Source organism: Marmota marmota, unplaced genomic scaffold (assembly GCF_001458135.2).
Source record: "Marmota marmota marmota unplaced genomic scaffold, marMar, whole genome shotgun sequence".
Taxonomy (NCBI): Eukaryota; Metazoa; Chordata; class Mammalia; order Rodentia; family Sciuridae; genus Marmota; species Marmota marmota.
Genome location: NW_026000185.1, coordinates 1,383,623 through 1,408,709, shown reverse-complemented (window position 1 = coordinate 1,408,709; position 25,087 = coordinate 1,383,623). Strand labels below are relative to the sequence as shown.

Here is a 25,087-nt window from a genome sequence, read left to right as displayed (position 1 = left end):
CTACAGGGACCAGTCATCATCTCTCAATGTCAACAGCTTTGGTTTAGGCACATCCCTGTCTCCAACTTCTGTGTCCATGGATTTGGGAGCATCACTTGATGGGAATCACGTCCATATTTTTGAGTCCTGTATTTTCAGAGCCTCCATCAATCAACGCCTCCGTAACATGTTGGTGAGGAAACAGATCTCACGGTGTCCATTCAAGCTCCCAACTTGAAAGCTGGGAGTGAAGTGAGGCGTGCACAGTTCCTACAGAAGAACACTGGACAAGTCTCTGGTCTTCCGGGTCCTCAGGGTCCTCACCTAATAAATGTCCCTGCCTTCCCTACCTGAAGCGTGGTTGTTGGGATCTGATAGCCATAACTGACCCACACCCTCCCTTCCTACCTTAGCTCTCGTGGCCCATGTTCTTGAAGCATGCTGTAATCTCCGAAAAGAAAAAACTTCACCATCCACTATGACCTTCTGCACCGAGGAATCAGGACCAGGAACCCCGATTCTTCTGACGCTCCCTGTTGGTTTCCACTTTGAATATAACAGAAGAGAGGGACCCGTGGCCTCTTGCAGCCATCCTACGACTCCCTCTAAGGGAGCCAGAGATGATCCAACCTTGGGCTCTTTCCTCGTGTTTCCAGTGGAGTCTTTCACACGGGGAGAAATCAAGATGGTTCAGCCCCTCCTTTTTCCTCCTCAACAGATCCATTCAGCCTTTATAATCTGCAGAACTGTGATTCAAATGGAAGGAGTTTGGATGGTAAGAACTCTACAGATAGGATTGTGATGAGCTTTAAAACAATTTTCAAAAGACAATGGCTAGATAACAAACCATCTGGTGGAGTCATACGCAATGAAGGAGCCCTTTAGTGCAGGGGTGGGGGCTGATTTGCATCCTCAGATTTGCAGAAGAATGTTGATTGGTTTGTGCAGAGATGCAAGAGACTGATTAGGCGGCAGATTTTCATGCAGCTCAGTGGGACGCTGAGCTGAACTCAGAAAGAGCTGTGTGCGGTGGCAGCGGGGAATCTTGTACCTGCAACAGTCCTTGCAAACACCCTGCAAGTCCACCGTGCAGGGATGGGGGACTCCCACCGTGGGTTTTCATAATTAAAGCCCTGACAGCAACGCTACCCACAGGCAGAGAAACCCCATTTCTACCACATGGTGTCGCAGAAACAAAAAGGACACTGGAGGCCAACGGGGCTGAACTGGAGCCCGACTCGGCCACCTGCTTGCTCTGCTAAGGTGGGCAACTCACTAATCCTCCGAGACTCAGTTCCTTCATATGCTACTGGGGTGGGGGAGGGAGGTACTATTTATCTGGAATGTCTATTAAGAAGTGATCAATGTAGGGGTCGGGGCTGTGGCTCAGAGGTAGAGCGCTTGCCTAGCATGCGTGAGGCACTGGGTTCAGTCCTCAGCACCACATAAAGATATTGTGTCCACTTATAGTTAAAAAGTAGATATTTTAAAAAGTGATCAATGTGATGAGTATAGATCCCCTGGGCCATAATCGGGGCACAGTGATTTACATGATTTACATGATCACCATCATCATTGTTTCATGGGGAACTATCGCCAGGCACCAGCTATCAATTCCCTTGTCTTCAGAGCCTAAAGCACATAAGGTCTCCCACGACTTGGACACCAACACTGCAAGATTCAGTCCCTCGCCATTTCTGCCTCTCCCACTGGTCCACCCCAGGCTCCCATGCCAAGAAAAACAGGGTAGAGGGGAGGGCAGCCTCGGGTTCCAAGGGCACAGATGAGAAAACCAAACTGCAGCTCCAACGTCCTTCCTGTCTGTTCCAAAACAGGAGAGCAGCAGAGGCCACCAGACAGGCTGAGGAAGTGGGCAGCAGGGGCAGACAGCCGGTGTGAGGTCTGGGAGCTGCTCTCCAGGTCAACTCTGAAATGGGGGACACTGGAGGGGCCTCCGGTGCTCGTGGGTCAGAGGACCCTGTGGCGAACTCTTCTTCAAGCTTCAGGATCCGGGTCACAGGTGATCTCTTCAGGAAGGCTTTGCTCCTCCCCTCCCCAGATCCAGGCACTCTCTGCCAGCAGCACCCATCTCACCATGTGGCAATGGACAGTCCTTTCTCTCTCTCCCACCAGACTGCGAGTTCCCTGAGGGCAAGGATGCTGCAGCATCCATTTCCACCTCCTCACTGTACCTACTATAGACCTGGCAACCAGCAGAAATGGTCGACAGATTGGCAGTGGTGAAACGGAGGGTTCAAGAGTGACCATACAGTGGGTGAGCTGAGTGATGGTCAGGTGGGCTGACAGATGTGTGGTCGACTTTGTTAGATATTGGGTCATGGGTGACTGGATGGATGGATGGGTGGATAAATGGACGGACAAACAGTCAATCACATCAGCAGTCACAGTTTGCAGTTATTTTATCCTAAAGAAATAGCTGATGATCCAATTAAAGGTCTGACTCTTGCCATGCCTCCCACCCACTCAACTTCCCAGGCAAACACCCTCTACAGAAACAAGTACTCTGTGGAAATCCCCATCATCCATTCCAGAAACTACGCAAGGTGGCGGAAAGAGCACTAGACCTGGAGTCTCACAAGACCTAAACCGGAATCTCTTCTCAGCTCTTGATAAAAATGTCACTAGACATCCCCGAATGTGTACTACTCAAATATAAAATCAGAAACTTCTACCTGCTTCGCAGTGATAAAGTGAAATGATAAATTTGAGAGCCTATATCGTAAGGTTTGGTTCAGCAGACTCCTACTGTTTATTTGCATTATATTCAGAGAATTGCTAAAATCAATCTCCTCACTCTACTTGCTTCTAAACTTCTTTTAGGAATATTTCATTTTTTCCCAGTGAAAGTTCACTTGAGACCCCAATGTAGCCATCAGATAAAGCTCTACTGACTCTGATTGAAGCCGGTGTCTGTCTCATCAACCCCTCACCTACCCAGGGACCCCTTGGCACGCTGGGTTCTGAAAGAACTGAGCATTCCAGGGAACACAGAAAAAAACCTTGGCCTAAAATCCCGGTGCTGGCCTTCCCTCCCGTAGCTCCCACAGCTTAGATTGAGAATGCCCCCCACTGGCCCACGTATTGAGGGGAGGGTGCTGTTAGGGGGTGTGGAGCCCTTAAGAGGCGGGGCCTACGGGGAGATCTTCAGGTCATTGGGGGTGTGCCTGTGAAGAGGACCATGAGACCCCGCCCCTTCCTCTTTCTCTTATTCACTCTCTGGCCATGAGGGGAGAGGTTTGTACAGCCATCTCTCACACCAAGATGTGCTACCTCACCAAGGCCCAAAGCGAATGGGGACAATCAATCATGGACTGATGTCTCCAAAACTGTGAGCCAAAATGAACCTTTTCTCTTCATAAGTTGAGGACCTCAGGCATTTGTCATAATGCTGCACGCTGACCCTTCTTTCTTTCCTCCCTTCGTCAGAGATGCTGAGCCCTTCTTGGGCCCACTCAGAAAATCTAAATGGTTTTTACCTGTCTGTTCAGGAGTTTCTAGAAATACTTCTGACTGAGAGACTTTCTGAATAATTTACTGAACTGAGATCATTTAAATAATCTATTTCTCATTTCCATAAGTAATGGCAATGGGGAGCTATCAAGGGCACAGCTTTTGCCTCACATTTGTACCATCTGTCATCGGAATCATGGCCCTTTCTCCCTCAGACAGCTTCATCATCAGAATGGGTTTCTGAGCTAAATAGAGATGGACCCTCCCTCCACACCATGGTTGACTCTGGCTCCATTTTGACACTTCCTGGGCTCCACCTCTGCCTTCATCAGAACATGACGCTGGGCCAGCCATTCAGCCCAGGTGGCTTCCAATTTCTCCCCCGCAACCTGAGGACAGAGTTAATCATAATTGGAGCTGACATTTATTGATCATCTTCTATGTGCTAATCAGTGTTCTAAGCACCCGATGTATTATCTTGATTAATTATCCTAACAACCCTGTGAGGTAGGTACTATTATTATCTCCTTTTTAGATATTAAAAAAAAATGCAGAGAATACTGTGAGACGGAAATGAGACAATGCGTTGGAAACGCCCTGCATGGCGTCTGGCACATCGCCGGAGCTCAACTAATGGTGTCTGCTGCTCACAAGAGAGCCTCACATCCATCAACCACATCACCACGTCCTCATGACACCATTCATCTTTGTCGTCAACTCCCCTACTGAAGCACGCTCCCACACAGATGTCTCTTCTGCGCACTGAGATTCCTTTTGTCTTAACTTCTGAAACCCAGAAGACTTCCAGCAGACTGCTGCCTTGCGGAGGAACACTGGGTTCAAGGCTGCTCATTACAACCATAAAACAAAAGGAGAAAGGAAGAACCAAGAGCTAGTGCAAAACCACACTCACACACACACACACACACACACACGCACACACACACACACCTTAAGGGGTGGAAGGGGTCAATTTGAGAGAGACTTGGTACGTGTCCTCATGGCCACCTCACATACTGTACTGCGTGGATATTTAAAGTAGTCATCATGCGTGGCTCCAGGGAAGTCGGGTGATGATCTAAAATCTTTACAATGGCTTAACTTTACCTCTCTACGGCTCATATCATTGAGAAACTTGATGATCATTATATAAGGAAACAATCAAATTCCACACAGACTCCGCCAAGGTGGATGATATCACCTAACCCATTTTACAAAAGGGCCCTCGACTTTAAATACGGGTTTGGAAGAAGAAAAGAGAGAGAGAGGGAGAAGGAAGATGACCAGTATCACTTGCAGGCAAGTTTTTTTTTTTCTGGAACTATCTAATCCAGAAATACCAAACCACAGACTCATACCTAAAAGTTTTTTTTTTTTGAATTGACAATCTAATTCCCCATTCAGCCCTGCATCTTTCAGAATATCTTCTTTCTCACACCTTCATTCTCTTTAAATAGCCCCTTAGAACATTCTCCAAAGATGCCATTTTCATTTAAAGAAGTAGTAGGACTTAGGTTCTGGCTACTGAGGTGCGATGTTCTGCCTTTGCAGATTACGAGCTCTGAGACTCTGGGCAGTGTATTGAATTTCTGGGGGCCTCCTTCTCTACTTCTGTAAAAGAGGGGACGTAGTGTCTCATGCCGGCCTGAAGAAGTTCCATGGCACATTGAAAGTGCTACACAAGTGTTAGTACAGGTATCTGTGTGGCTCTCTGACCTCCAGCTCTCCAACAGGACCACCCAAGACTACAGAATAAAGTCCGTGGTCTGCGGGCTCCAGCAAGCCTGGTCCTTCCTCCCCTTTTGGGTAACGCGTATTCGTTTCCTATTGTTGCCCAGCAGATGACCTTGAACTTGCCACTTGGAACAGCACCACTCTTGAGCTCACAGTCCTGTGGCTCAGTAGCTGGGGGAGGCTCAGCTGGGTTCCCTGAGGGCTTCTCTGGAGCATCTGGGAAGAACCCACTCCCAGACTCACTTGGTTGTGGGCCGAGTTCAGCTCCTTGAGGCTGTAGGACTGAGGTCCTGGCTTCCTTGTTGGCTGTGGATGCTCTCAGCACCTGGGGTCCCCTGCACTCCTGCTATGCAGCTCGTCCTTCCTAAATCTGGAACTCAGGCAAACTCTTCTCATGTGTCGAATTTCCCTCCTACCAGCTCTAGAAGATCCCCCACCCTCATAGGGTTTGGGTGGGATCCACCCTAACACCCTCCCTTTTGAGTAATTCAGTGTCATCTGAAAATTCCCTTTTGCTCTGTGCACAACAGAAGCCCAGGAGTGGAGGCTCGTTATAATCACGATCTCACCTGCACCCCCAGGAGGGGCTGAGAGAAGGCAAGGGTCACCAGGGCCATTCTTGGAATTCCTTCTGTCACAATCTATTCCAAAGGCATGAGACTCTTCCCAGGGGCCTTGAGCACCCAGCCTCAGGACTGTGACTGGGATGTTCCTGCTGCATGGAATGATTGTCCATCAGAGGCTCAGATGTCCAGACCTTGCTCATACCCCAGACCTCCAAGAGAGAAGTCCCAGGTGTAGATGCCCTTAATCCTCCTGCCCTAGCAGGTCTCCTCTCGAGATGCCCTGGAGTCTTCTCAGAACCCCTCTGCAGCACGTCCAGGCTGCCCTGGAGTTAGGGGTCCCCCCCGGTGCCCTGTGGAGCTCCGAGGCTCTCAAACGCCAAGTGTATCTGTTTTGCAACCCTAAGAATGACTTGCATATAATTACTGCTCAGGAAACAGTCTTTGCTCAAGTAAATGTGAATAAGTCAGGGTAATACACCCCAAATTCAATTGTTTCTGTTTCTGGGGGAAAGGTCTAAGCAAAAAGATCATTTATTAACTTGATATTTATTGGAGATAAACTAGGGGGCGGGCACTGAACCACAACTGCACAAGTGCTGTCTATGGTAGCACTTCACTTGGCCCAACCAACAACTCTCCATTTACCAGAGTTTGCTCAAGAGCAGCAACTTCAATTCCCTTCTTTTCTCTTCCCTCCTGTTTCTCAAACGTCGTGGCCAAGCACCATATTCCCAAGGAAGAAGACGTACAGAGAAGCAAGCACCTCGGCAACAGTGTGGGCTGGGGTCTGCGTCTGTGCCCAAAGCAGTCATCCCGCATCTTCACCAAGCACCCGGCACCCCGTGGAGCTCACGAAAATGCAGATTTGGGTTCCCTAGGTCTGAGGCAGGGCCTGGACCTCAGCAGCCGTCCCAAGGCACGCGAGCCCAGGCAGCCCAAGCAGCCACGCTTGTGAGATGAAGACCCCCAGGTGTGCCTGCCTTTGGGGTAGCTCCTGGGGGGAGGTCTTTCCACTCATTTCCTACCACTCTACAAATATTTATTGAGCCCCCCATATCAAGTACTGAGGGCGACAGGTGAAGAGAGGACTGACGCACACCCAGAAGGCCACAGTCGGAACGTGGGGCTCCCTGGGGGCTGCGTCGTCCTGCGCAGAGCAGGCTGTGGTAGGTTTCGGGGTGCCTGAGGGGTGTGTTCTCGGCACACTTCAGTTCGGGTCAGTCCCCAGGACTGTGTTGTCACTTGCCGTTTACTGACATCCTCTGATTGAATTTCTCTTCCAGGATTTCTCTGACCCCATCATCAATGAAATGGGCGGGGGTCAAAGGGGAGCCAAACCCCACGTTTGGCCAACTCCTTCAGTCCTCTGGCAGCTTGAACCTTTTCTTAGGCTGCCAACGTCACATCATCCACACCCAGGCAAACACACGCTGAAAACCTGCTCATTCCCATGAGCTCGCAGGGCCAGTCCAGGTTAAACGTGGTGGTGATGGCGGAAAAGGGCGCAGGAGGGAGAGTCAAAACACAGTGACGTTGAAGGGCTGAAGCCGTCTGTAATCACCAATCACATCACGCTACCAGAGGCTGGGGAGTGGAGAGACGGTTAACAGATACGGGGTGCATTTGCAGAGAAGAGTGATTTCTAATGGTCTCCAGCACAGTAGGGTATCTAGGGTTGTGACAACCATTAATTGTGCATCTCAAAATGACTACTAGAGGGGATTTTGAATGTTCCCAACCAAAAGAAATTACGTATGCTGTAGGCGATGGATATGTAATTATCTGAGCATTGCACACTGCACACACGTATTGAAACATCACAGTGCCCCCCCATGCCTATGTACAATTATTATGCACCAATTAAAAATTTTAGAATCATGACTCACTATGCACCACCAGGCCTCACTGAATATGATAATGCCATGATGTGCCACAGTCAGAACTACGGACTGAAGAGAGGGATCTTGGCTTTTGTAAGATGTCCTTCACCTCGTCTATACCAGGATCTCTCTAACCAGAACCTACTTCATCATACAAGGACATGAGAGACAGGGTGCACCCCATTCCTTCATGAGCCTAACTGGAACATGCAACTCCTGTAGAGCAGAGAGTACAAATATCTATAAACTGTGATAGATATTTGCACCCCAAGTTCCAATTAGCTGGGTTTGAGTGCGATCTACTGCACCCAGGGGAAAACAGCAAATGGCATTCTCAGGGTAGGAGGAGAAACCCCTTAACTTCCCCTCCCAAATCCTCCTCCGCTAGCTCTGCGGTGTGACGTAGGGAGGAGGAACACAGGCTTTGGGTCAGGCAGACCTGCCCTCACGTCTCGCTTCTGTCCCATGAGCTGGGGACTCTAGAGCAGGTCCCTGGCCTCTCTGAACTTGAGTTTCCGTGTCTGAGGCAGAAAACCTACTGTAGATGGGTTTAGAAACAGCTACTAAGTGAGATCCTGAATGGAAAATTCTCCTGCAGTCCTCGGCACAGAGCAGCTCCTGATAAATGTCGAGTGAGGTCCCTCGCTGCAGACTGCAGAGAGGGGCCATGGTGCGTGCCTCGTGGTAGGGCCCAGGAAAGAGAAGAAACACTTCTCCCCGATGAGACTTCTAGCCAAGCCAAGAGGAACACGCACTCAGGCGATTCCAAGGCACCCGCTGACACCCTTCAGAGTCGGGTGTTCGTTCCTCTGTGCCCTGTCTGACCTGATCATTGGGACAGGTCCTAGACATGAAGTGGAAAAGACCCACCCTCTTTGGGCTGCCCAGAGGTGGGATCATGGAGAAGGCAGGTGTCCTTGGCAAAGAGAGAGGAATGTTCAAGAGGACAGAATCATCAGGGAGTCGAACAGGAGACGACATTGGATATGATTCTTGGGGACCTGGGGAGGGCAGGAGCAAAGTGTCCCATGCCGGGGCACAGAGGAACAAGCCCATGTGGGGAGGTGGAGGGCGAGCTTGGCCTCGGAGCCGATAAGGTTGAGCACCGGTGGGTCATGGAGCATGTGTGCCCGGGGGGTGTCCTGGGGCAACTCTGGGGACCAGGAGCCAGGGCTCCGCTGGACGGAGGGCTCTGCCTTGGCCGCTGAACTAGGGGCTTAATGAGAATGCAGAGTCAGGGGATGAAGAGGGAAGCCGGCCCCCCAGAGCGAAGGGTGCAGGACATTCCCTCCAGAGAGATGGAGAGCGGTCACCTCTGTCCTCTGGAGCGTCATGGTCATCTTTAACTAGATCTTCTCTAGGGAATGCAACACTTGTTTTTCTTTAATATTATATGTTTTTGTCCTATTTATATTTGAAGTCAAACTTCAAACCAGCTTTAAATGTCTTTCTTTAAATATCTCTCTCAATATATCTATCCCTTTCAGAGCCAGTCTGGGATATGTTAATCAGCTCAAGTCAGCCCTTCTACAATGTACGCATCACCAAAACCTCACGCTGTAGGCCATAAATATAGGCAATTTTTGATGTACTCTTTTTAAAAATTAATTTAAGCCACGAGTCTAGATGTGTACACAGGTGTGTATCTGCACACGTGCATATTTTCATTTAAAATGATTGCAACCGTACCCTAGGAGACAGGCTGCTCTCAAGGCATCTTAGAGGGGTAGTTAAGAAGGAAGCGGCTCAGCCTGCTGAATGCCAGTTCACCCTAGAAGCCCCAACGCCATGTCCCCACCCTCATGAGGACCTGTCCCAATTGATCAGGTCAGATTCACCCCCACCCCCCACGTCCTGTGACACAGAGACAGCCAGTCGGATACACGTGGCACTGTACCAGGGCTGGCTTGGTTCTGAGCTACCTGAGCAGAGTGGGGTCTTCGCCACAGCCTCACAGCAGCTCCAGTACCTGGGGGATGGGGGTCCTGGAGTCGGTACCACCGTGGGTTGTGGTCTTGCTGGCCTGACTGCTCAGCGGCTTGCATGCAAGGGATTATTTTGAAACCTCCCTGGGAAGCCTGGGACCTACCAAGCTCCAAGGGGAGCATAAATAAATAAAAGGAGAGGCAAAGGCGCAGAGTCCTGATTTGCAAGAGAAAGCCTTTCAGCTCTGTGTTCTGCATCTGCAGCTCAGGGGGACTGGGCCCAGCTCGGCCTAATCCACAGCAGCCCCACACAGAGGCCCTGCAAAAGCAAAAGCCCCTCTGAGGGCCTGACATGTTTGCCAAGACACCCTCATTTCATGCTTCTGCTTCCAGGGACGCCACAGGGTGACCTCAGCGATGAAACAACAGCTCCCTCCTGGGCAGTCCCTCCCCCTGCCAACCTGCTGTGCCAACGTGCCTTCCTGGGGGCAGCCTGAGGATGACATGATGTATTTATCTGCTCCGCCGGCTGCTTCTTCCTTGGCAATAGAAGCGCGGGGAGTTACCTCCGAGGCCCCATCCCCTGTGTGCCGAGAGCAAGGCCAGCGACTGGAGGCGTTTGGAATGGGAGCTCAGAATTAAGCTCACGTGGGCAGCAGCCCCTAGTGCATTCTCTGGGAGATGGCTGGGTTCCAACAGGAAGGACAGGGGGACACACAAAACACTCGGGGGCATTTCTCTTGCATCCAAAATGGACTTTACCCAGGACAGCTTTCCGTCGTCATTGTCCAGCCTCTCACCTGCACTGCAGGGGCCTTGCACACTGCTGGCTGACAGTGAGCAGGTCCCAGACACCACCCAACTCCCAGGTGTGAGCCGAGCCTGAGCTTGGTGGGTGGTCAGAGCCCACCAGGGAGGAGGACTTCCCTGCTCCCAAAGTGATCCTCAGATGGGGATGAAGACACCCCAACTCATCCACACAGAGCAGGAAAGCCTGATCATCTTCTATGACAATAAGGAAAAACCAGTGAGAGGGAAGAAAACCAGGACCCCAGGAGACAGCAGGCTCCGGTTCCCAGAGGATCAAGGAGCCCGTGCACACGGGTGGGCGGGCGGGGGATCCCAAGGAAGGGAAGAGGAACACCCTCCACGCCAGCCCCAAACCCACGCTCCTGGAGCACAGAGTCTAGCCTCCAGAATGTCCTGGACAGGATGACAAAGATCCAGGGGGTCAGCGTGGAGGAGGAGGACACCCAGAGGCAGGAGGGGGCCGGCAGAGGGATTCTTCAGACATCAGGTCGTGCCTGTGGGGACACATCCCAGGAGCCTCGCCCTCACACACAGGTGACAGACAGTGGAGGAAGTCCCTCAGGGAGAAAAGATGCAGGGTCACGACTGGAGTCCAACTCCACGTCTCAGGAGTCTTGGGATGAAGCTACTAGGAAAGGCTGCTGATCTGTATTCCACCTCCTCCTACTAGCCACCAAGCAGAGCACAAGAACAGAGCCTGCCCACAGCGGGCACCAACGGACAGCTGTCGAGTGGACAGTGAGGGACCACGTCCCAGTCAGGGTCTTGGCGATTCACCTAGGGAAAACAGCAAGTGGCGAGGGGTTCCCCGTGACTACTGTTATTAGGACTGGTATTCATGTCGGGGATCAGATGTGAGCCCTCGGGGGAAGCTGTTAGCTAGTTGTGCTGAGGATCCCAATTGGTAGCATTTAAATTTTTTTTGAAAAAAACTAACTGAGCAGATCCTGGGCCATCGCTGTAAGCATGTTGACACGTGTGCAAGATGGGAAGTGTTGGCACCACTCTGGAAAATTCTGGGTCCCTGTCTTGACCATGGCTCTCCCAATGGAAGATATTCTCATATCTGACCCCATAGGCAAGACCTGCCCCTACTTGAACTTTATGTAGCTGGAATCCTACACATGACCTCTGGGTCTGTCTGTCTCTGTTCAATGTCATGGTTCTGAGGTTCACCCACAGCACCATCCTACGAGTGACTCATTCCTCTTTGTGAATGAGTAGCATTCCATTTTATTAAAATGCCATTCATTATTCATTTATCCATTTCCTTACAAATGGGCGCTTGAGTCGCTTCTGGTGTTTTCCTGTTCAGAATAAGTTGCACTGAGCATTCTTGGACAAACGGAACACTGGGGACATATGCTTGATTTCTTTGGTATTAATAGACAGGAATGGAATCACTGGATCACAGGTTTATGAATGTTTCACTTTACAAAAACACAGCCAGTTTCCAGTGGTTGTGATTCTATATTCCCACCAGCGAGGCCTGAGATTCAGTGGCTTCACACCCTCACTTAAACTTGATATTGTGAGTCTTTTTGATTTAGAGCCACTCAATGGATATGAATTCGCGTCCCAATGTGGTTTTAATTTGCACGTCCCCAATGACCAAGAGGTTTATCATGTCTTCAGGAATTTATTAGCCATTTGAGCAATGTCTTCGGGGAGGTGACTAAGTCAATCTCTTTCTCTTTTGATTATTGATTTGTTGGAGTTCTTTACATATTCAGGTTATAAGTCTTTTGTAACTTATATGTATTGCCAATATTTTCTTCTAATTTGTAACTTGCCTTTCTCATTTTCTAAAACTGTCTTTACATGGACAAAGTTTTTTAATTTTGACAGAGTATAGTTTATGATTTTTATTACATGTCTAATGTTTTTTGCATTCTGTTTAAGAAATGTGTGATCCTCTCAGATCACAAAAAAAATCTTCCCATCTTCTAGAAAATTTGTATTTTAGTTTTCACATTCAAGTCTGCAATTCATTTCAAGTAAATTTTTGTATATTTTTATAGTATGAGTGGTGAGCTAAGGTTAATTTTCTCTTTCCATGTGGATATTCAATTGACCCAATACCATTTATTAAAAAGCCTTTCTTTTCCTTTTTTCTCATAACCATTCATCAAAAATAATGTGAATGTACACTTGTGAATCTATTTTCATTATTGCATCACCATTAAATAAGATACTCTCTATAGCATTTTCACAGATATCTATTATTAAATTAAGGAATCTTATTTATCATGAACACCTATTGGATTTTGTCAAATGCATTTTCTGTATCTAATGAGAAGACCACATAATTTTGTCAAGTGTGTTTTCTGCATCTATTGAGATAACCATATAATTTTCTCCTTATTCAGTTAATGTGGTAAATTACATTGATTATTTAATGCTACATCAATACTGCATTCCTAAAATAACCTCACTTATCCATGATGAATTATCCTTTTAAAAATATATGGCTGAATTGTGATTAGTAACATATTGAAAAGCTTTGTGTACTTTGGTGTTATTTCTTTTTTTAAGTGTTTGATCAAAGTCAAGTTAAGCCCACTGGGCCAGAAGTTTTTCTTTTATCATATCCAAATGGTAAAGTTTTTAGATATATATTCAATTTCTTTAGCAAATACAGAGCCATTCAGATGGTTTCTTATCATTTCAGTTTCTAAAAATCATGTTTCTTCAAGGTATTTGCCCGTCTTATTGACATTGTCAAATTTGCTGGCATAACATTTTTATAACATCTGTGATTTTCTGTGGTGATATCCTCNATTGGTGCTGAACCACTGAGCCACACCCCAGCCCTGGTAACATTTCATTTTGAGACAGAGTCTTGCTAAGTCGCTCAGGGCCTCGCTCTTGGGTTTTAACACTAGTTATCTGCACTTTTCTCTCTTTTGTGTAATCCTATTGCTAGGAATCACAAGTTAATAATTTTTCAAAGAACTGGCCTTTTGCTGATTGCACTCAGGAGATTGTGTTCTACTCTGTTGATTTTTACTTACTATTTTTCCCTTCTCCTTCACCTGGGTCTACTTTGCTCTTTTTTTTCCAGCTCTTTAACACAGAGGCTTCAGTGGATGACTTTCCGTCCCCCTTTCTTATCGTCACATTGAAAGCCAAGGGTTTCCCTCAGCACCTCTTCAACTTTATTCTTCATGTCTGATGAGTGGGGTTTTGTGATTATTCTATTCAAAATATCTTCCAATGCCTTTCTCATGTCTTTTTGACCTAAACATTCTTTAGAAACGTAGAGTGATCCCTCACTTGGGGAATTCTCTCTCTTTGTTACTGATTTCTATTCCAGGTGGTGCACCCGCATCTTCTCAGTGCCTCTGACTACACTGAGATCTGTCTCATGCTCCGAGGTGGAGCCCACTTTGCTGAACCTCCCCATGTTCTTGGAAGCCCGTGTGTTTTGTAGCTGGGGGTACAGCGTCAGACTCCCCCCCAGCTCCTTTCCTTCCCCAGACTCGAGGGTCTGTTCTGGTCTCGGGCCGTGCTCCTGTCTGCACAGCATTTCCCCGTCAGTCCCCAGCACTGCCCCCCCTCCCCCCCCCCCCCGGTCTCTCAAGCCTCCACCCACTGTGAAGGGAAGCTCCCTCCCAAGGGGCGCAGGGCTCAGGAGTCAGGAACTGCTTGTCAGGGACGGGCAGACCACCCCCCAGGCTTCCTTCCTGGTCCCTCTCACTCCATTCTCAACGGGAAACTGTGGTGACTCATTTGAGAGCTGACTGCTGGGGGCAGGGACAGATGCTGCACGTCCTTGCACACATAAGGTCATCTGTAGGTCCCCGGGGAAGTCTCTGCTCTATGACTCAGGACATAGCCTGTGTAAGGTACGTCATGATTTTTTTTTCTTTGCACACTGATTTTTTTCACGTTTTTCAAAGTGAATACATACATACTTGAAAATGTGCTTTACGAGAATCCTAAAGTCCTTCTCCGCATGTGATTTACCAAAGTGATAGATTCAAGTTTTGGAAAATTAGTTTACTTAAAGCAAAAGACCAAGTAAATGGAAATGCAGGGTGTTCAGCCACACGGTAAATGGAGCCCATTTAGAAGATTCAGGCAGACTGGTGTGATCACTGCTGTGTGCTCAACCTCGCTGCTGCACGGCGCAGACCAACTCCGACTGTCTTAATCATCCCAGATCCTCCCAGGACTGCTTCTAGGGGAGCTGAGGTCCGTCCGAACCCACAGAGCATTGCACACCAGGAAGGCATTCCGACGGCACCCTCAATCGTCCACCCTGGCTTTGGGGCGGAGGCTGGAGCAGCCCCAGGAGACGCTCTGGGAAGGAGCGGCGCGAGCAGGCACCTGTGCCTTCTGCTCCCCGCGTCCCGGCCCGCGGACTTGCTCACCTTCTCCCACTGTCGGTCTTTGTTCAGCACGATCACCACCAGCCTGGGGTGCACCTGATAGCCCTCCTCCGTGAAGGACAAGTCTTTGCCGTCCCACGTCACATTGACCATAAACCTAGATGGAGGAAGAGAGAAAGACACATCTTAGAAAAAAATTAAACAGGTGTCAAGCAAATGAGTGGACACCACACCCAGCACAGCACCACGGCCAGCATGCATCCCCTGAGGGCTCCTTCCAGGCACTGCCCACCGACCGGGCACTGTGGTCATCAGAATCCCCACCCTGTGCAGGCATTAATGGTCGACCGGTTAGCTCACGGAGTGGAGTGTTCTTGACCGGCAGATCCACAGATCTGGGTTCAGTGACCTCTCGGGAGGATCTGCGTGCGTATCTGTCACGCTTTAGGAAGCTCCTGAAGGAGCCTGCTCACTCCTGAACCACAGGTGGCCAACCTCCGAGCCGTGAGACCTCACCATTGATCATTCACTCAGCAAGTTCTCACTGAGCACCTGCTCCACTCCACGGTGATGAGGATGAGTATGGAAACAAACGTGATCCCCAACTTCGTGACCTCTATAGTCTCAGGGAAAGGACAGGTGTCACTACATGAATCACAGACTTATGACAAGTGCTACCACAGAAAGAAGGCCATGTCAGGGGACGTGATGGTCAGGTAGGCTGGCTAGGTAAAGAAGGACCCAGGCAGGCAAAGGGACGGCACGTGCCAAGGGCCTGTGGTGAGGACCTGGAGAGCCCCCAGACGGAAGCGGAAGGAGACAGGGAAATGCAGCATTAAGTGAGGCTGGGAAGACGAGGGGGCGCTGGCAGGGTGAGCCGCATGGGCCACTTGACGTTTTGTCTTTGTCTTAAACAACAGGAAGCCATCGCCCGGTTCTAACTGAGGGGTTGACCTCATCATCTGTTCTCAGATCAGGAAGGCCGTGGAGGACAGGTTGGAGGAGGGCTGGAGTGGGGATAGGTCGCTCTTGTCATCGAGGTGAAAGCCAGTGGTGGCCCTGACACTGGTGGTGGCCGAAGAAGAGGAGAGGAGGAGGAAGAGGAAGAACAGGAGCAGTGGGCACCCTGGACCAAGCGGGGCGTCAGCCGTCAGGGTTCCACACTGAGCGAGGCGGGGGACGGGGCAGGGGATCGATGGCTCCTAGCCCCTCCCCACGTGACGTCCATGCAGCAAGTTGTTCAGCACAGGTGACGTCCGGGTGCCCTCTGACACTTGTCCCCTCCCGCTCCTCAGGTCAGGCTGCCTCTGATGGGCCACCGAGTGAGGGCTCGTCTCCCAGAATCTGGGGGAGCCACGGGTCCACGCTTCCTCCCTGCAGCCTGTGGAAAACGTGACGTTCAGACATCCAGGAAAACACGGCGGTGGCCACGGGGCAGACCCCAGTGAGCACCGGTGGAGCACGGCATCACCGCCCCAGGGAGAAGCCCTGTCTCAGGGCCCCGGCTTTCTCTTGCTTTACACCCTCTTCGCACCAAAAGCAGCTAAAGAAGTAAACACAGACCAAGGAGGACAGCGAGCGCCGGGGATTCCAGAGAGCGACTGGCCCGGGGCCCTTGTTCACCTGTGGTCTGCCCGGCGCACAGAGCCTGGCCGCATCGCACGGGGGGGATCAGGCCTCCAAGGACCAGGTGAGTGGACGGGGAGACGGACGCACGGTGTGTCCACTCAGGGGACCCTCTGGGTCATTAAGAGCCATGTTCAGCGACCAGCCAAGGACATGGGGAGACGCTCACTGTTTCCCATGAGCAAGCACAACAGGGGATGGAGACGGCGCTCGTCCACGCACGGGAGGGTCAGGGTATTTCCCACTTCCTTTGTGGGTCTTCTACCCTCCCAGTTCTGCACAACCAGGTCCTTTAACTAACAGAGAAGGAAGCGCTGCCCCCCTGGACGGAGCCCGGCAGCCCAGTTCTGCTGCACGCACCGAGCTTCCTCTGACCCTTCCTTGACTAACAACTGTTTGCTGTCGGTCTGAGCGAGTCCTGTGGATACACAAGTAGACAACACGGAGCCTCGGCCCTCTGACCGCACCTGCGTACACTCAAGGACGGGGACGCACGGACGGTGGCCAGAGCTAACACGCCACTGGTGCCCTGGTGAGGGAGGGAGAGAGACTGCACAGTCACAGAGCAGGAGCCTGTCTCTCAACCTGGGGCTGGGAGCGGTTCTGGGGACCTCAAAGGGGAAAGGTGGGGGAAGGAGAGAGCCTCCCATGAGCAGAGGCAGCTAGGCCCAGAACCCCCCATGGCAGGGACACCCACCAGGAGGAGGACCGACGGTCACACTGCGTGCACGGGGACGAGTCGGGGAGAGCAGGTCTCCTGGGACCTTGCAGTGCATCTGGGTGTTGTCGGAAGGCCTCCTGCAGGAGTGGTGCCCCAGGGTCACCACCAGGAGAAGCAGAAGCGAGCAGAAGCGAGCAGAAGCGAGCAGCCGCCGAGAGAGCGCCAGCACTTCAGTGAGTGGCTCGACACAGCCATCGTCAACGCGATGGAAAAGGTTCTGTGTCTTCTGCCCTGATGCTTCTCGGCTGGCCGCTGGCCTGGGGTGTGCTCAACGGACGTGGTGCGGAAGGGGCACCTCAGGAGCCCCGACCAAGGCCCTTATGTTTAATTGGTGCATGATAATCAGGCCTCATGGGGGATCACTGCGCCCTGTTTGCACACGCAGGAAACCCAGTTGGCCCACCTCGTAACCCAGGACCTTCCTTTTCCCTCCCCTGATCTGCTCGCTCTGTCGATCTCCCTTCAGTTACCACCAGTACTTTGATCAGCGCGTGGCGGTCACGTTCACTGGCAGGATTCATCGTGGTATACTCACATGGACACAGCACCATCTGGTAGATTTGGTTCCCTAGAACTTTCCCGCGGCCTCCCCTTCTCCCTCCCTCTCGATCCCCTTCCTCCGCCCGTAGCCTCCCTTCTATTTCTGTGAGGTCATGTTCCTTTCTTCCCACTTAAACTTGCTGCAAAGCAAAATTTTTTACCTAGGGAACTAGCATTCTATACCACNGTAGCTCCCCCATATGAGAGAGAACATCTGACCCTCGACTCTCCGAGCCTGGCTCACGTCACTTAGCGGGATGATTTTTGGTTCCGTCACTGAAGTTCTTGGTCTGGGGTGTAGAGGAAAACTGAACTCTGGCCGAATTCCTCAGTGTCTGCAGCTTTCTCAGTAGCTAACTGAGACCTAGATTAGACTGTTTTTATTCTTCAAGTTGACGTTTTAGTTCCATTCCTCTTGGTTATTTTTGGCCTTGTCACATTGTGTGGCATAGAATAGTGGCCCAGTTCACGCTGGTGGCTGAGGATCCTGACAGATCGACACTGGAAGTCCCATCCCCTCATCCGTGCGTGTGTCCATTGTTGACACGTCCAGCCGTCCTCCTGTCCATCAGTACACTCATCAACACGCTCGTCCATCCTCCCGTCCAAGGGACGTGGGTGAGTGCCCACCATATGCCACACCCTGTGCCAAAACCTCCGCTAAGAGAATCATACAAAAGTGGCCGTGTGTTTTCAGGGTAGGGAGGGAGACGCAGATGACTACGCACACACACACACACGGAGAGCAGGTGTGAAAACAGAGGTGTTTACGAGGTGGGGAGCGCACAGGGAAAGGTGGCCGCGTCTACTGGGGTTCCAGGGCTGGAACTGGGAAGCAGGTGGAAATGTCTGGGCGGGATCAGAACGAGATGAGTAAGAGCGAGGAGGGAAGCACAGGGTGAAGGGAAAGACAAGAGCCAAAGGGGGACCCCGGGACTTCCTGGGGCCGTGAGTCCAGCCCGCTCAGAGCCCTCAGGATGCGGAGAATGTGGGGCAGAAACCTGGGAGCTGACGCTGGGGACAGAAGCAGGAATCAGACAAGAAAGTCGTCAGCAGAGCTCCGAGGGCCTCTCCCTGCTGAGGGCACCCGGGGGGGGGGAGGCTCAGGAGCAAGTCTGAAGGAGACAGCGACGAACGGAGGACACTCGCCATGACCGGACAGGAAAGAGGCTCTGGGAGCAGCACAGACAGGCAAGCGGCTCTGGGGGACACCCAGGCCATGGAATTCCACCACCCCGTCACTCTCCACTGCTCCCGCCCCAAATCGTGGTCAGGCTGGTCAACGGCTGGAGGTGCCTCTTGCTGAACCCAGGTGTCCGTTGTCTAACACTTCAGGGTGGGTGGACTCAGGTTGAATCTCCCTAATGCCCCGAATGTGCTGAAGACTGACGAGGGTTAGTAAAGGATCAAGAAGTTTAGAGATATCCAGGTTGTTATCTGTTTGGAAAAGGTAGATGCTGCTGTTTGCATCTTGAATCTTCCCCAAAGGCTTGGTCTACAGCGTGGTGCTACTGGAAGATGGCGGAACCTTCAAGACCCAGTGGTTAGTGGGAGGTCATTAGAGCATTGTGGGCCTCCTTGGAAGAGGGTAGGGGGAACCCCTGTCCTTTCCTCTCTCTTTTTTACTTTGTGACTACAAAGTAAGTGCCATTTTTCTCCCATGTGCTCCCGCCATCATATGCAGCCCTACCACATGTCTGAAAGCCATGGTCTTGCCAATCATGGACTGGAACCTTCAAAACTGTGAGCTGAAATAAACCTTCGCTCTTCATAAGTTGATTATCTCAGGTTATTTGTGATAATGATGAAAACTGACCAATACAGCAGACCAGAGAGCAAATGTTTTGATTTTTGATAGGCAGATGGCCCTGGGGACAGCCACTTGCAGGTTATGTGCACGGACCGAATGTCAGTCACTGTTGAACTCAAGAAGCCAGCATGTACCAGTGAGTGTCTTTCTTTGGATTTACCTGTTCAAATGACTTAAATCTCCGCCTTTAATTTCCCATCTCTATTTCTCTACTCATTCCCTTTTCTTCCATTTCCCAGTGAAAGCAGGTGGAATTATCAGGGTGATCATTTGGATTCAATCTGCCTTCTTCAGATGACATTAAAACAATTATATAGAAACCCTTATGCTACGGATTGTTCAGAGTTCCTTGAATATTCAATATTCTGGACCAATGACTCTATATACTCAACATTAATATTGTCTCTTTTCATCTATTTGGAGTCTCCAGCCCCTTGGGAGGAAAAAAGAAAAACTCTAACAGAAATTTCTGCTGAACAGTAATTTCATTACGGAGTTGGCAGGAAGCAAGTACCTATTACCTTCAATTCCCCCTTCCAATTTCTAGGAAGGACAATCCATATTTCCTTGGCCTTTCTTCCCACTTAAACTTGCTGCAAAGCAAAATTTTTTACCTAGGGAACTAGCATTCTATACCACATTGCTGGGTCCCCACTAACACCTGCTGGGCAGTGGGGTTAAACAATAAAATCTCATCTCTGTTTGCTTATCTCTTGAAAACTGATCATTAGCTTTGGCAATCAGATGAAATACCAGAAATTCTAGCTTCAGATTACATCTTCAATATTTCCAACAAATACATGAAACCCTACTGGCAAAATATAGATGGTGACTGAAGCTTTTTGCAAAGATTCGCTTCTGGTCCTTGTGATCCATTGATGGTGAAGCGCCACACACAACACTGATCCAGAAAACATGTCAATGCATGTGATGTGCATACATGCAAGTTTCTTTCTCCATCTACAGTCTTGGTGGTGGGGCTGATGTCTAGGGGAAATAAGCATTTCTCTACTGCACTTCATGCACCATATTGTGTGCATCTTGGTTGATAGTGATCAGAAACGACAATGGAAGGCAGGCAGGCCATATTCTCTGTATAGTGCCTGAAAAGGAATTGGACCCTAACTGCTAAGTTCTCTCTCAACCTGCACCGTCTAACACGTAGCACCAATCACGTGTGGCTACTGAGTGCCTGGAACGAGGTCAGTCTGAGTCAAGAAACAGAGTAAGTATAAACTACCCACTGGGTTTCGAAGAATTTCTATTAAAAAAGATACACCGAAGACCCCATGATCAGGTGTTTATGGATCACATATTGAAATAGTTCAGACATGTTGATTGCCTAAAAGACATATTAAAATCAATCTCATCTGCTCCTCTTTGACATTTTCACGTGCTACAGAACATTTAAGTGGTGCGTGGCTCCTGCTGTATCTTCACGCTGTTCTTGAGTTGTCCTTTGGTCTGTAACTAGTAGACTGCAGGCCCCGTGACATCAGAGGCCCCACCCGCCTTGCTGAGCAGGTGCTGTCCAGCGAGCGGCGCTCCGGGCCCAGCTGGTGCCGAGTAACCGCGTGTGGAGGGCAGAGCCTGCAGCGTGTTTCCTGTGCTGCGGAGCTATTGTGAAGCAGAGGAAGAGAACGGCCTGGACCACCCTCCAGCCGCGTCACCTGGGCACCGCGTCACCTGGGCACTCCCTAGGTTAAACCCTGAGGACAGGCTCGACGTCTCCCTGTGACCTGACTTAACTCACGGTGCACAGTGCCTACAACGACGCCTGGCACACGGTGTCGTCTATGAACACTGTGACTGTTTGCCTGCGTTCCTGGGCCTTGTCACTGTCCCCAGCCTGTGGTGTCTCCCACACGGCCTCCAAGGCAACCGCCTGTCCCCGCTACTCAGCGCGTCCTTTCCAGGTCCCCTGTCCTTCTGCCAGCCGCTGGGGCTGCGGGAGCCCTGAGCTCTGCACCGCTGCCCCCGCCCCCAGATCTCTGTTTCATGGCTCTGCCCTGCGGTCGTCAGTCTCCTTCCACTTCCCGAATCTGATTATCTGAAATGTTCTCTGGACCTATTTATCATCCCCGAGTCCTTCTGGACTCTGATTCTCTTACTGTTTGGTAAATGCCACGTAGCTCACTCAGTGTGTCTCCATCTTCAGCAGATTTTCCATCTGCCTTGCCATTTCCCAAGTTCCAAGGCCATTTCCTGAATCGCACTGTCCCTTACACGCTCCTCCAGGGTTTGAGTGTCACCCCTTTGTTCACTTGGCATTTAACTTACACATTTTTTAACCCAGTCACTACCTCCTTCACCCTCTTCTCAGTTCCCCAGACGTTCTCATTTCAGAGGAGTCTCCAGCTCCCTCCTGTAGCCTGACACCTTCCTCGGGTTCACGTGCATCGACTCCTCCCTCCTGGGCAGGGGTGCCCACCAAGCGCCAGGCCCTGGGGACATCCCAGCACACTCTCCCCCGTGGGAAGGCCCCTTCTTCCGAGCGACTTCATTCTACTTTCACCAGTTTCCAGTGCCCCTCCCCCGTTTGTGTCCCTCCCCCAGTGTCACAGCGCCTTGAACCAGCTCTCCTGGGCGCGATTCGCTGGGTGTGCTCTCCTCCTCGCCCAGGGCTCCATCTCCCATGCTCATCGGTTGGACCTGCTCCCCTGAACCACAAGCAGGGCCCCAACAGCACGGCCCAGACACAGATGTCAGCACAGAAATCCAACCACACGGTACACCCACCCGCCCAGCCTCCCTCAGCCGTCACCCCAACGGGCTCCGAAACCATGGCACAAAGAAAAAGCAAGGAAAATACATTAAAAAGAGAGAGACAAATACTGTTTCCTCTTCAAACACAAATTCTGTTTTGGCCAATTTAATAAACAGGGATGCTTTTGCCGTGGCTGGGGAAGACTGGATATTAAAGAACGAGAGCCGAGACGGGAAACTCCAGGAAGGTGGAGATCACAGCAACTCGGAGGCAGCCAGGGAGTGTGTCTTGCAGTCAGAGCCTCCGCGTGTTTGCTGATGAATGAACAAATGGATCACCAACAGGCCTCAAGGGGTCCTCAGCCACGCTCCTTCCCAGTGAGCCAGCGGCAAAGAGGAGATTGGAGGAGACACTGGTTTGGTTTAGCGTCTTCCTAACTCTGGGCGGAACAGGAAGGCTCAGTGGCCACCCGAGGTGATCTCTAAATCCTGCGGGGGTTCTGGGAGGAATCTGGAGATTCCAGGTCGTGTTGGTGACATTATTAAATAGTGCCAAATACATCACCATGGCCTCTAGGGACGGTGCCTGAATCATGGAACCAGCTCACTCACGAGCTTCTAATGCAGGAGAGAGAAAAAGTGGCAAGAGGACAAAGGCTGGTGGCTCACCGGGCCATCTGTGCCTGTGGCCAAACCTCAAGGTCCCAAAGGGCGAGATGCACATGGCTCTTGCCTTTTTCTCCCACAAAAAAAGTGAACCCAATGAGATGACAGGGATGGAGTGACACTGAATTCAAGTTTGCTCTTATCTAAGAACTTCCCGGGTCTCCCCACACTGGGACGTAGGAGCCACCAAGTGGAATCTTCGTCCCTGTGGTCGGCAGCTCTACGTCCAGCACGGAACGCACACCAGTGTCTGGCCCAGGGCAAGTGACCAAGGCACTTCATGGGACAAAAGTCTCCGTTCTCTGTCTTGTTGTGGCTGCTCCCTCTGGTAAGCGGGTGACTACCTGTGCCCCGTGGATCACCAGCAACGGAAAGAGCTCACGCAAAGGCGGAGAGGCAGGACGGGGTGGCAGGTGATGGGCCTCCAGGACCCACCTCTGCCGAAGCTTCACTGTGCTGTGCCTCCTGATACGGTGCTGTTTGGAAAGATCCATTTCTATTCATCAACTGAACAAAGGCAACAGGAAGTGATTGCGTTATTGGAATTAGAACCCTGGTCCCTAGGTCAGGTGCCCCAGGGTCTTGCCCATGTCCCTGGATGTGGAAAGTGAGAGCCACTACCCAAAGATACGGACTTACAGCTCTTTGGCCTCTGCCACGTGATACATGTTGCACAGGATTCTTTCCATATGTTACCCGCATTCTCATTTGAAGAATTAAGTGTGGATTTCCCCGTTTTACAGAGAGAACAGAGGCTCCTAAGGTCTCCTAATGTGTTGCAGGCCCCACAGAGGACCACAGACTTCCAGATGCCCAGCCATCTCCTCTCTCCTCCTCTGCCTTAGTGACAGAAAGCCCCGTTCTTAGTTGGACACAGAACATTCAGTAATCAAGCTCACAGTTGCCAGCCCCCCTGGGAGGGGGGCACGACCTTGTCCCTATGTTCTCATGAGTAGGAAGACAGAAGACATGAAATGTGTAACTGACAGGAAGCAACTTACAAAGAGGGGCAAGCCCATCTCTGTTCCTTCCTCCTTCTGGTTGCAATGCAGATGTGATGGCTAGAGCACAAGTAGCTGTTCTGGACCATGAAAGTGGAAGCCACTGGCTGAGGTGGCCCTCACAGGTAGAAGCCTGGGTCCCTGAAACCGCAGAAGACCCTGCACCTGCCCTGGACCCCAGCTGGAGAGCATTCAATGCCCATCTTATTTAAGCCATGTACAAATTTCAGACTTTCTGCCATTTTAAAACAAAATGAATCCTCGCTGGTTTGAGTGGCAGAGTGACGACTTGAACCAAGATCTTTTGGGTCTCCAGGCTTTGAATGAGCACTTGGCCTCTGCACACGTCGACCTTCTCTAGGGAGGGCAGGGTGAGCCTCCGGTTTCTTTGTTTCCTTCCCACAGGGCAGGAGTCGCCCTCCCGCCTCCCGCCGCAGCTCGAGAGGCTGTTCCCGTCTCCACCTCGGAGCAGGCGCGGGATCCGACCCACGAGGCCTCCCCCTCGCGCTCATCTTAAACCCCAAACTTTGGCGTTTTGGCAAGGCTGGCTTCCTCCATTTCTGCCCCGTGGTCAGATACTCTTTGCTCCTCTCCATGCCTTTTAATCCACCCCTCCAGGGACAGTCCCTCCAACACGCAGGTTTCCTGGATATTATGTTAGAATATTAATGCTTTTTTGCAGTGAAAATTAAAGTGAGTCAAATGACATCACCAAGCCCCAGTCAACGCGAGCTCGGATCCTCAGCCCTGAGTGAGTCTGTCTCCCACAGGACCACACGGGGCGCCACCTCCGCCCTCCTCCCATGCACCCCTCCCCACCTGGCCCACAGCTCCGCCTCGCTGGAGGGAAACCCCAGGGGAGCCACGTGCCCCTCACACACAGCGTCCGGCACATGGTGGGCGGTGGGAGTCCATTTGCTGGATGAACGGGAACAGGATTTCATCTGGCCAGAGCCGGCATCCTCAGCAGCAGGGAGAAGGTCCCGGCGTGCTGGACGACACCTCAGGCCATCGGGAGAGAGTCAAATGTGCCCTGGCCTCAGGAGCGGAAGACAGCTGCCCAGTCTTGTGGTGAAACTCACAGCCCTGTGTAAATCCAGCACTAACAACGTTTTACATCCGCCACGGACTTCTGATGTGGCAATCAGCCCCCTACAGCCTGAGCTTTGCAATCCTGGTCACTGCCCGGTATTCATATGGCCACCCCTAATTACTAAGGCCACCCCCTCTTCTTGGGGAAGAAAATAATACATTTACCACCTAATAAGCAGAAGAACAACTGTGGGGTCCGTGAGGGTGTCTTACCCCCCCCCCCCCC

General features: G+C 51.1%; 1 protein-coding gene across 1 annotated transcript in view; it reads right to left on the bottom strand.

The window, feature by feature from the left end:
* Positions 1–25,087, bottom strand: part of Grin2a (glutamate ionotropic receptor NMDA type subunit 2A) — a 324,945-nt gene that overhangs the window by 92,175 nt on the left and 207,683 nt on the right. The window contains exon 5 of the mRNA XM_015490728.2: positions 14,742–14,856. Within this exon, the coding sequence (XP_015346214.1) occupies positions 14,742–14,856 (115 nt within the window). The remainder of the gene's footprint in view (positions 1–14,741; positions 14,857–25,087) is intronic.